At 35.9% G+C, this 13,003-nt stretch overlaps 1 protein-coding gene across 1 annotated transcript in view; it reads left to right on the top strand.

Moving 5' to 3' along the window:
* MALRD1 (MAM and LDL receptor class A domain containing 1) overlaps positions 1-13,003 on the top strand; it is a 584,500-nt gene that overhangs the window by 365,693 nt on the left and 205,804 nt on the right. Inside the window, exon 30 of the mRNA XM_060293508.1 lies at positions 7,070-7,253. Coding sequence (XP_060149491.1) covers positions 7,070-7,253 — 184 coding nt within the window. The remainder of the gene's footprint in view (positions 1-7,069; positions 7,254-13,003) is intronic.

Here is a 13,003-nt window from a genome sequence, read left to right as displayed (position 1 = left end):
TTCAGTTATTTTCTGAAATCAATTATTTTTTAATATCCCTCAATCCTTCTTGTTCTCAAATTACCCATTTCGACTACTTCTTAAACTTCCTTAAGATTTCTGGTAGTTTCTTTTTAAAAAAAAAAAAAAACTATTTTTTAAAGAACAATTTTAGGTTTACAACAAATGAGATTTCCCATCTACTCCCTGTCTCCCTCATGATCAACATCACTCACCAAAATGGTACATTTTTTTTTTTACTAAGTATATTAAACCTACTTGGATACGTCATCATCACCCAAAGTCCATTACTTTAGGGTTCACTCTTGGTGGTGTACATTCTATGGGTATGGACAAAAGTATATAGTGGTATATGTAATACCATGCTGAATATTTTCACTGTCCTAAAAATCCTATGTGCTTTGTCTCTTCATCTCTTCTCCCCCTCCTCCTGGTGACCACTGATCCTTTTACTGTCTGCATGATTTTGCCTTTCCTACAATAGTGGAAATCATATAGTATGTAGCTTTTCCAGATTGGCATTTTTCACTTAGTAATATGCATTTACGTTTCCTCCATGGCTTGATGGCTCATTTCGTTTTAGCACTGAAAAAAAATCCCATTGTAAGAATGCACCACAGTTTATTTATCCATTCACCTACTGAAGGACATCTTGGTTTCTTCTGAGTTTTGACGATTCTGAATAAAGTTGCTATAAACATCCATGTGCAAGTTTTTGTATGGAAATAAGTTTGCAATCTTTGGATAAATACCCAGGAGTGAGATTGCTGGATCATATGATAAGAGTATGACTAGTTTTGTAAGAAGCTGCCAAAATGTCTTCCAAAGTAGCTCTACTATTTGGCTTTTGGCATTTCCACTAGCAATCTGAGAATTCCTGTTGCTGTACTTCCTTACCAGCGTTTGGTGTTGTCAGTGATCTGGATTTTGGCCTTTCTCCTCTGTGCAGTAGTATATCATTACTGTTTCAATTTGCTTTTCTCTAATGACATATAATGTGGGGCATCCTTTTATATGTGTATTTGCTATATCATCCTTGGTGGGGTATCTGTTAAGGTCTTCGCCCTATTTTTAAATCAGGTTGTTTGTTTTATTTTTGAGTTTTAGGCGTTTTTGTGTATTTTGGATAACAGTCTTTCTCAGAAATATTTTTTACAAATATTTTCCCCCAGTTTGTGGCTTGTCTCTAATTCTTTTGATTTTACCTTTCACAGGCTAGAAGTTTCTAATTTTAATGAACTCCAGTTTAACAATTATTTTTTTCATAGATCATGTCCTTGGTGTTTTGTTGTATCTTAAAAGGCATCATTATCCAAGAAATTAGAACATTCTCTAGCACCATATACAAAAATAAACTCAAAATAGATTAAAGACCTAAATGCAAGACCGAATACTATAAAACTAGAGGAAAACTAGGCAGAACACTCTTTGACATAAATCACAGCAATATTTTTTTGGATCCGTCTCCTAGAATAAGGAAAATAAAAACAAAAATAAACAAATGGGACCTAATTAAACTTAAAAGCTTTTGCCCAGCAGAGGAAACCTTGCACAAAGCCTTTTAAAACTCTGATTCCATCTGTTTTTAAAATTCTGCTTCAGATGTTATATGTTGTTCAGTTTATTCTCATCCTCTAGTAGATATTTGGCCTCTTAGAGTCCAGTTACTTTGGCCTGTGAACTCTTGCATCTATAGTAATGTGAGGTGCTCTCCGGTGATTTAGGAAAAAGCAGAATACCAGCCCTTTGCCTGTGTCCATCCAGGTGAATTTAAGGAAATGTGAATGAAGGGTGAGCCTTACAGCAGAGAGACCTAAGTACCACAAAACAACTATTGATCACTTCCATTAGTTTCCACTGGGCAGCATCTCTTCTCCTATCATCATTTGAACCTTTAAATATTGGAAGCAGAAGTGTAGGTGGCAAACTCTGTAGATTGTAATTCACATCCCTAAGAATTTTAAGGGGAATTGTGTAGGAAGAGTGGACTTATCACCTCTTCATTTGAGCAAGGTTTTTAACTGCTTTGATACCTCACAGAAATTACAGCCTGAAGTTGAATTACTGTTTTCTGAAGAGTCTGGCAATCATTGTTCCAAGCAAGGAGGAAGGAAAACATGACCATACAGGAGCTCTCGACTACAACCTACACTCTTATTGCTATTTTCAGCCCCCTTCTTCCCCAGACTGCTGCAAACCACCACCATCACCACCCCCACTATTCGACACCCGTGTTCAAGACAACGTATAGCCTTCCCAGGTGTTTCTCAGTTTTTGTCTCTTTCTTCCTTTCTTCCTTCTTTTCTTCCTTCCTCCCTCCTTCCCTCCCTCCCTCCCTCCCTCCCTTCCTTCCTTCCCTCCTTCCTTCCTTCCCCCCCTTTCTTTTCCTTTTACTGTTCCCCAAATCCATCCTTCCCAATAGATTCCGTAGTTTTTCAGGATTGATAGTGGGTGATGGAGCCACCAGCCATCGTTAGCTCACCATCCTGACAATATGATTGTTTCTTTGTATTATCAGTAGTCAGAAAACAGTAATGGAGAAGTATCACCATTATAACACACACTGTAATATATCTAGAGATAAATTTATAATAAGTGTTAAGCTATTTATATTAAAGACTCTAAAATTTTAGTTAGTAGCATGAAAAGAGACCTAAACAAGTTGAAACATAAATGATATCTCAGGGTAAAATAATTTGATATTTAAATATTTCAGTTATGCATTAAATTATTCTAAGATTCATTTGGGAGAGTGAATGTATGAGAAAACCAAAAGAATAAAAAAAAATTTTTGAGGATAAAAATGTGACCTATTAAATTTTAATGTTAAGGTTTAACCAACTCAAGTGTAGAAAGCTTAACTCCCTTTACATGTCTTTATTCTCACCCACTTATAATATTTATGTCTTAATTATTTCCTTTATATACATTTAGAATCATATTAGACAGTGTTTTAATTTTTTCTTAACCAATCAAACATAACTTAGAAATTAAAGAGGATAAGGAAATTTTATTGTATTTACTAATATCTTTGCTATTTTTTCTTCCTTCCTGGTGTTCCAAGATTTCTTTTTTTTATCATTTTCTTTCTGTTTAAAATGTTCCTTTAGCCATTCTTTTAGGGTAGGTCTAAAGGTGATGTATTCTTTTAGTTTTCCTTCATTTAAAAAAAAAAACTTGGGAGGAGAGGTCTTGGGGCCCTTGGGGCATGATATAGGTGAAAGTCTAGGCTGTCTGGTCAGCCTTTGCTATTGGGAGTGGGGGTCAGATAGTAATTTTTCTATGGTATTTGGCTGTTGTAGAGCTATTATTATCTAAATATTTTCATTCTCGCTGGACTTCCCCTTTCCTGGTCCCTTGGCTAAAGAAAGTAGTCTGCTCACGTTTCATTTCCAGGTTGTCAGATTTTCGTGTCAATTTTGGAATATATGATGCAAAAGGAAAAGCTAGGAAACACCACCTTGTGCTCCCTTGAGTCCCAAGGTCCCTAGCTAATCTGCCTTCTCTCCACTTTTCAGAGTCTTCTTCTGTTTATACATAATTATATATGATCTCTGGGGGTTTTAGTTGTTCATAGCAGGAGGAATATAGAAAAGGAAGTCCACTCAAATCTTCCCAGAAGAAGAAAATCTAGTGGCTTAATAAGTATGACATTGATGGAGGAATAGAAATCAGAAATTCACCTAGAAACTGTAGAAACAGGTTCAAAATATGTTAAAGGTGTCAGTGGAGGAAAGAGTTTTGATCAATTGGTTTTAGAAATATTGGTTCATAATTTGGGGCTAATTTATATCTTTACCTCAAACATATGAAACAAATTCCAAGTGGCTATACTCCATTAATACATATCTATAACTTGAAGTGGCTCTATCTTTTTAGCATTCCTTACTGCCTTTCTTTACATAACCCAAAGGGAATGAGACTGGCATAAAGCAGGAAGACAAGCATATTGCCAAAACAAATATGCAATACATAAGGTAAATCATCGATATGCATAATACTTTCGGGAAATAAATTCAAAGTTGTGTAAAATGTTGAATTGTAAGAAGAAAGTATTTTTTCAATTTCTATAACTTAACCATTATCGTATTAGTGTCTATTTTTTACAGTTATTAGTGTGTTTACTCACTTTTCAAATGTTTACTGCCTTGGGTTCTTGAACGTAACAACCACATGAACGCCATAAATGTATCCTTGGGCAGTAGCAAAGTCATGATTGGAATTGAGAGATTTTTCTCTTAAAGTATTTAGAAAGAATTGTTATCAGAATTTTAACTAAATAAAGCAACAGTGTGTGCAGAACAACAATTGGGGGAATGGATATATAACCACTTCTTTAAAAGTTGCTCTGTTTTATGTTTCTATAGTAATTTTATGGTAATTTACTTTTATGACTCACCTCTATTAAATGATTACCATCACAGGGTAGGCTTCCTCTCTTTTCACCTTCTTATTCCTGGTGTCTAATGTAGTATATGGCAACTGTGTGAGCATCAAATATTTGCTGAATAAGTGATGAAAAGGACTGGCTGGATAAGTCAATAAATAAATAAATCTCCATTGCACATTTGGATTAATACTTTTGATAGTCGTGGGAATATGATTTGGTATGTTATATCCAGAGTTGAATGAGAGCAAATATGTTAGAGTGATATATTATAATAACCCATCATTAGGTTGATCCATGGTTGGTTTTCTTAAAGACTTAACCCTCATTTTTTTCCTACCACATAAAATGACAATGAGTATATTATTTAAATCTCATTTATTAGAAAGCCAGGTGTCAGATTTAAGAAATGGTTTGTATTTTATTGGTTAAAGTGATCACACAACCTTCTTTGTTGAAAACCCTTTTGGGGATTGGCATAGTGTATGAGTTGCTGAAACCGACTAATAGGAAAAATTAGCAAAGTGAATTAAGTTTGTTAATTAAAACAGACTTTTATCTATGCCTGTTATATTGCTAAGTGTTAGATGCCCTCTACTTTAATCTTTAATTTAACTAATAATTCCTTTGGTTCCAAATCACTAAGACATCACTGACAGTCAAAGACTAACGCTGAAAAAGCTTCTCTTCCTTAGTCATTAAACAGATACGAAATTCCATTAATAAGGTGTGACTTTCCCATCCCCTTCAGTGAAGAAGCTACGTGTGTCTCTGGGTGTAAAAATGTGTTTGTTGTTTTGGGGAGGATGTTGAAAGCTCTGTCTATGCACTGTTAGTTGTTTTGCAAAGTTAGTTTTAGAGTAACGGATACAGAGTTCTACTTTCTCTCTGTTATTCTACAGAAGAGCTGCTTGATTGATCTGTCTCTCCTTTAACAGAACAAGGTGTCAGCCACATTTATTAACATTAGTTCCCCTAAAGCATGGGTCTATGAATGTGTAACTCTTTTAGATCCCCTCTTCAAGCATTTCTCTTTTTTCTTTAGTGTACATTTTTTTAGAAATCCGTAAATTATGTATATCACAGTTGTGTGCTATAAATCAGTTGGAACATCTTGCTTGCTTTTCTAGATGCCGTTCCATTAAATATTCTCTTCTATTCCACTGTTTTGATTATAAGCTTCAGTGACAAAGTTTACTTGTGAATTCGTCATGAAAACACAATACCGGACCCTGAAATATTAATTTTGGGGGCGTAACCATAAACATAATTCTATATATTTTTTCTCTTTCTTTCCTATATATCCATCATCATGATGTGTTAACCTCTAATTCCCAATAAGGACTATGCCCAGAATAGCAAAGAGCAACACATACAGTCTAAGCCTTGTCCTTGTGCTCGACTGACTTATATTCTGGTTTACTCTTGGTCTCATTTTTTTGTGTCATTAGGGTTATGCTACATGTCATGTCATACCATGTCATGTCATGTTATACCAGGATTGTTCATATATTAGGATATTGTACTGCTAGCAGACCAACCTTACACATTCAGAGTGTTACTGACCCAGGTTCTTGCACTCTTTAATCAATAGAAATTGAGAAGAGGTCAGACAAGAAATTCAGGCAAGGCTTTATTGGGACTCATGCTACAGCACAAGCGAGTGAAAACGAGTGCCAGGTTCCCTTGCTCGCTCCCTGAGGCGGGGGGGTGGTGGGGGAGGGGGTCCCTTAAATGGCGTGAGGGTATGGGGTCGGGCTGGAGGAATGGCTTAGGTGGTCTGCCCACCCCCTTGGTGGTGCTGTGCGCAGGAATCATTCACAGTCCCCTGCTTTTTGCTTCTGGCACCTCAGAAGTGGCAGTTGGGTTTCAGTCGTCTTGTATCTTATTGTTCATAATTTGCCCCAACTGTGCATGCATGCGTCCCTTATAGTTTCTTTGTATTCTGTTGCTGAAGGAAACTTTTGTCTCAAGAGGAGATATTTAAATAATTTTTCTTAGAAAATTAATTTTTCCTTTACCATTGAATAATTTGGTATAAAATAATTATTGTTGGTGCTCATATAATCATTATAGTAGAATTTTATAAATATCCAAAATCATATAATAGAATTTTTGAAATCTGGTCCTAGAAATGATCACTTTCCCTCTGTGCTCAATTCACTTCACAATTTCTTATCATATCCATCAGGGATATGTGATTTCTCCCACATATTCCTCCTCTTATCTCTCTCTTCTCTTTCCTTATATAAGTTATTTAAGCTCTGTAAAGGAAGGTGCAATACCAATGATTCAAGAACGTGAGTAGAAAGTTGGTGGGAAGGGTACCTAGAGCTGTAAACCCAGGGCACCTGTAAACTGTTCAGATTCCACTAAATATCCATTGAGAATTTTGTGGGCAAGCAAGGAGAAGTGGATTGAACTGAGTAGGCCACTTTCTAATAATGATGTCTCTGAAAATAGCCAAACAAGTTTGCTGCTAGTCTTGCTAGTATTGCTTTTGGGAGTACCTAGTAGATTAAGGAGCTTCTGTTTGGATGAGGTAAAATATATCATGAATATTATCAGTTTTTTTAATCAGTTTTCATTGATCAAATGCTTCTGTTCTAAATAATTGTAGTTGTGTTTTTTTCCTTCTTTTGTGTTTAATCATCTGCCTAATGCAAACTTCTCTACCTTCAGACAGAGAAAGGACTATCAAAAGTATGGCAAGGAAGTAAGCAGAACTCTGGTGATCATTGGCAAAAGGCTGTCATCCTTCTAGGAAAGTTAAGGAATTTTGAAGTCATATTTCAAGGTATCAGAACGAGGGATCTGCGAGGAGGAGCTGCAATTGATGACATTGAATTTGAAAACTGCACGACTGGTAAGTTTCTGGAAAGGACTGCCGTTTGGAAGCACATTTATAATCTAGCCATTTTATCTTTGCTTCATATTTATAAAATGTTCTGCAGTTACGTATTTTGTACATACGTAAAAATCAATCGAAAGAGATCATTTCATAATGGTTGGACTTAGCTACATGTTAAGAGATAATAGTTTCTCCATCCTTTAATTACACAAGTAATTCCTCTCTTCCTTCTGCATCATCCCCTTTCTAACATGCAGCAGTGTTGTCCTTTGAATTAATTTTCAACAAAATTTAAAATGTAAGCCTAATACTCACATACATTTATGTAATTTAATTAATTTTAAATGAATCAGTAAAAAGGGTTAGAAAGCTGGAAGTTAGTGGATATATAAGAAATACATGCAACCAAGTATAATTCAAGCAGAACTTAAATTGAGAGCTCTGCTTAAGGGATTTAAAATGCTACCCTAGCAAGTGAATAGTAACTTGAAAAAATATGCTATCACTTATCATGCTGCTAAATGTGAAGTATAATTACACTTAGATTTTCTTTACAAAACTACCCAGAAAATGTCAAAAATAATTATAAATACATTTGTACAGTTTCACAGCTGGCACAGTTGCTTTCTGAGGAGTCATTCTATCTGATTTCCAAAATAGTACAGTGTGATATATCCTGCCCATGAAAGATACGCCTTCTGTGGTGTCTTACACTGATTCACTTAGAGGCAAGCCCCTGGGACTCAAGAGCTAAACCTGAATGCTGTTTAATTCCGTTGCTGCTTTCATATTAAAATATCACTACACCAAGGCAGTGCAAAAATGTGACTTTGGTTTTTGGTGCTGTTAAAGCATTTGCTCTCTTTATGACCAGGGCTGGTGAAAAGGATTCTGCTTAGGAGTCAGTCTTCTGGAGTTTGAGTCTCTCCCACACACCCCACCATGTTTCCAGCAAAGGCAGCTGATACTCAGCTACTATATATATATATATACATGCATACATACACACACATATGCATAGGTACATACATATTACATAAAATCAGAATTCATGCACCCTAGGTGAGCACAGGGGTCACAGAGCTCCAGGTCTCTATGTCAAGCAAAAGACAGGGTTTGGGCTTGGAGACGTTTAGGAGAGGGTTCCTGGACCACAGAAAAGGGGATCTGAAAATATAATCATGAAAAGGTATCTTAGATCATGCTTTTGAAACTCTTTTCTAGTAACTTATTAAACAGGAGAGATTCTTTTCCTCTCAAGGGAAGCAGAATGATTCTTGGATGGGCCGATTCAGGACAGAAGAAAAATGAGAGCTATTATCCCAGCTCTGCCAAGTTTCATGTAGAAATGTGGACTATTTCTTTCCCTTCTTCTCTTAAAGTCCTGTGAAAATTTACATGATTAAAACTCATTTCGTTCAAGTTGATCAAACATTCACCGTACTGACTAATACTTTAATGTCTTATACATTTAGTGATACACTACTTTAAGGCTTTCTTTGTTATAAATAAAAAGGCAAATTTTGTTTAATCGTAGTGAATATGGTGAACTGTATGTCGAATATATTTTAGGAAGAAACCATTTTTTAAATAGCCAGCCTGCTACAAATAACGAGGATTTTCAGATTATGTTTTAGTTAAGATAGGAAAAGAAAGTATTTTGCAAAAGTTTAAAAGACTATGTTTGGAACTAAAAAACAATGACTTTTTTTGTCCCCCTAGTTTTTATATGCCACTAAAATAGCAGTGCTGTGAAAAATGAGTAACAAGAAAGCAAATTAGAGCATAAGTTACCCTATGTTGTTTTCTAGTATTGCCAACTTGGAAGAGAATGATATCTGACAAAACACCTAAACATCAGAGAGGCAGTGTAGAATAGTGGTTAGGAACAAGGTGTCCAGTCAGACTACCTGGACGTGGACTCTGGCTCTGCCACCGACTAGCTTGGGTGAGTTTCTTCATTTCACTTTTCCTCAGTTTCTTCATCAATAAAATGGGGTTGATAAAAATAGCACTTCCATCATAGATTTCTGTGAATGTTAAATATGTTGATATATGAGAAGTGCTTAGAATAGTCTTGGCACATAGTAAAATTTATGTATTCCATTTTATTGTTATATTCCATCATCATTATTATTAACTCTGCCATATTTTCAAGTGGTGCTTTATTGTCCCGTATTAGGAAACCAGCTTCAAATCATATGCAAACCGGTCACCATAAAATCTATCATGGAATTGTTGCTGTTCCCCATTCGAGATGAAGAACTTAAAAAATGACAGTGTTTATTTCTCTGTCACATCCTTCCAATCACAATAGAGCACATACTGTATGATACCATTTATATGAAATGCCTGGGATAGCAGATGTGTAGAGACAGAAGTAGATTAGTGGTTACTTAAGGCTGAAGAGCATGGGGTAGGGAGTGACTGCTAATGAATATGGGGTTTCTTTATGGGGTGATGAAAATATTCTAAATTTTTATTGTGATTGTAATACAATTTCATAAATATACTAAACCCATTAAATTGTAAACTTTATATGGGTGAACTTAATGGTATGTAAATGATACTTCAATTTTTAAAAAGTATTTCAAATAATTTTTTTAAAGTCAAAGCCTAGTTAACAAAGCCTATAAGCTATGGAAAACATATGCAACAAAATTAAGTGAAAATACATCCCTATAAAACCCAGTATAAACAGGATCTCTATGCTGTTTATGTCTATAAGAGAGAAGCCAGGAGAATCATGAAAGGCCCAACAGATATTCACTGGAAAAATGCAGTCACGTGGTTTGAGAATGACAGGTAAAACCGGGAGGGGTTTCATCCACTTTTAGAATAAGTGGGTCCAAGGGGTCTGTGGTTAGGTCTGTGGGGCTAGAGCAGTCTAGACCCCATGAAAACTCAAATGGATCCATCAGGATTCCTTTCTAGGACAGTAGCCCGCATTCAAAAACAAAACAAAAAATGAACAAACAAATAAAAACATCCCTGGGAGTAGCATCAAAATTGAATAGACTAAATACAGATGAAAGATAGTGAGGACCCACATCAAAGCGTTGGAGGGGAATAGAGCCAGAAAATTTCAAAAAGCAAATCATATTTTTATAGATTTATATAGAATCTATAGACTTATAATCCTTTTTAGGGTCCTAAGAGACCACCTCTGAAATTTTTCTTGGACTTTCTGACAACTCTGTAATCTTTGCGTATTTTTTTAGACCTCAGAGTAATGCAGAACAAAGTTTTAAATTGATTAAGAGTGAAAGTGGAGAAGGTAGAGGATATAGATGAGATATATATTTGATGGTTATCTACCTTACCTGCAAATAAGAAAGCTACTTGAGCTTCATATTTATTTTTTACTTTCCATTCAGAAACACAGAACTCAGTTTATTAGATAATATTTAGTACATGGCCAACATAAAGCTAGATATATGCTTTTTTATTTCTTTGCATTCTGAACACATCATGGTGCTATCTTCAATTTGCTATCAAATTTATTGTATTTTTCTAAAAAGAAAAATAAAATACAAGAATAGGCGTATCTTTGTCCTGTCCAAAGATACAGTAAGAAGCGTGTCTCCTTTTTGGAAGCAAGTAGCTTATTCATTTTTAAAAAGTGACGTTATGAATTCAGTGCTTCCTCTGTTTAAATTCAAGTTGATTTAAAGATGATTTGTACAAAAATCTTATAAAATGCAACCACCAATTCTATGGAATAGAAAAGTGGAAAGAAAATTCATGTAGAGAGGAAAGGAATATTCCATCACTGTAATTTATAAAAGTGCCAATTCTAAATTTAAGTGGTTACTCATGTTCAATCAACATTAGTTATTAAGTGCAATCGTTTATTACATACAGCCATCCAGCTGAGTCTACTATTAATACTAAATAGCATTTATGTCAGCTTTGCAACAAGACCATTAGGTGCAAATCCTGGTTTACCCACTTGCTACCTGCTCCATGGTTTTAGGTAAATTATGTAATCTTCCTTTGTCTTATTTTTCTCAGCCGGAAAATGGTAAGAATACTGCTTCCACCTCATAGAACTCTCACAAGGATTAAATCATTTACTTTATACGAAGTACTTTGAAGAATGCATGGTGTACAGAAAGCACTGAATATTTTTAGCTAAAATATAGATGGACAACATTGGCAAAAAACTTGACATTGTTCTAGGCACAACGCCTTTAAACATATCAACGTTTAAAAACTTGTTCTGTTCCGTTCACATGTCCAGCAAGCCTTTATCGCTTGGCTAGTCCGCAGAGAACTCTGTGCAATGAACTGTGTGCACCTCCTCGGAGCAGGGCTGAAATGCCTGTGTCGCACAGCGTTTGGCTTTCCTGATTTTTCCATTTCCACTTTCACTGCCCCTTTCTTGACGCCCGGCATTTCCTCCTCTTCCCCGTGTGCCTCTCCCCCGCCACCATGCCTTCTGCTGCCAGGACTGCTCTGTGAACAGTCTTCAAGACACTGGTAAACCCAGGACCTCAGGGTGGGAGCCGATAACATTATAAGACGTTGCCTTTTCCACTGAAAAATCTAGAAGATCCAACTGAATGATGACCAGTTTTCCATTGGGGGAAAAGGAAGAAATAATTCAGGGACCAGCAAATGCTTCCAGAAGTCAATAAAATCTTCTAAGTAGACAGTAGCACAGTAGCTTCTCTGTCTCTAAATTCATACAGAGCAAAGCACATCATGTTCCCCAGATAATCCTAAATGTGAAAGGAAGGAAAAACCTTGGGGATAAAGTCAGAGAAGACAGAATCATTATAATTTCAGATGTTTAGTAGATTGTCTTCACACATAACTTGAAAAGACTTTCCTTTTGGTTGTAACCCCTTAAAAACTGTATGTATGACTTCTAAGTGTACTGTCAGCAGTGATAGATTTGGAGTGAAAAATAGTGGCTTGATGATAATGATTTCGGTGTAGCATCACTCTGAATTAAACTGAACTTGGGAGATCACAAAGCAGTGATTGCTCTATACAGAGTTCACAAATACATAAATCTATGCACAGAACCCTGTAGAGTGACTTCAAAACTTAGCTTCTTCACTTAGTTTAGATGAAAAGCTGTATTTCTTCTCAACACGTGAGTGTTCCAAGTGCTGCATTTAGGTCTCCCACAATTTTCTTTTAAAGTAAATGTGTGTCAGAAAAGAAAAAAGAAAGGAAGATGATAGTCAGTAGAAAAAATAAATATCTCACCCTAATGAAGTAATTAAAAGTGACTTTTATTTTTAATAACTAATGGCTAGATAATATGTAGTGCGTATAACGTAAGGGTACATAAATGATGGATGAATGGGTGGATGGATGGATGGATAGATAGATGGACAAATAGATGGGCAGACAGATGGATTAATAGAAAACATTTATCCAAATCTTGTTATATGTGTTAAAATTCAGAACAGAGCCTTCATTGAGTTACGTTCTGCCAGCAGATGCAGACAGTAAGCAAAGTAATGTGTAATACTGTGTCATGTAGTATTAGGTGCTGTGAATGAGATAGGGAGGAAGTGAGGGAGGATTATCACCCTGATTAGTCAGAAACAGTCTCTGAAAGTTACAGTTGAGCAAAGGCTTAAATGTACTAAGAGGCAACCACGCAAATGCCCTGAATAAAGCACTCCAGGTCTCGGGACCAGCAAGGCAGACTTACTAGGAGGGAGCGTTTTGCTGAAGCAGAAGAAAGTAAGGGTGGGGAGATGGCAGGGGGCCTCATCATGCAGAACTTCGTCATCAGAAACACC

Source organism: Globicephala melas, chromosome 2, assembly GCF_963455315.2.
Source record: "Globicephala melas chromosome 2, mGloMel1.2, whole genome shotgun sequence".
Lineage (NCBI taxonomy): Eukaryota > Metazoa > Chordata > Mammalia > Artiodactyla > Delphinidae > Globicephala > Globicephala melas.
Note: the sequence above shows the minus strand (reverse complement) of the source record. Positions and strands in the feature narration are given on the sequence as shown.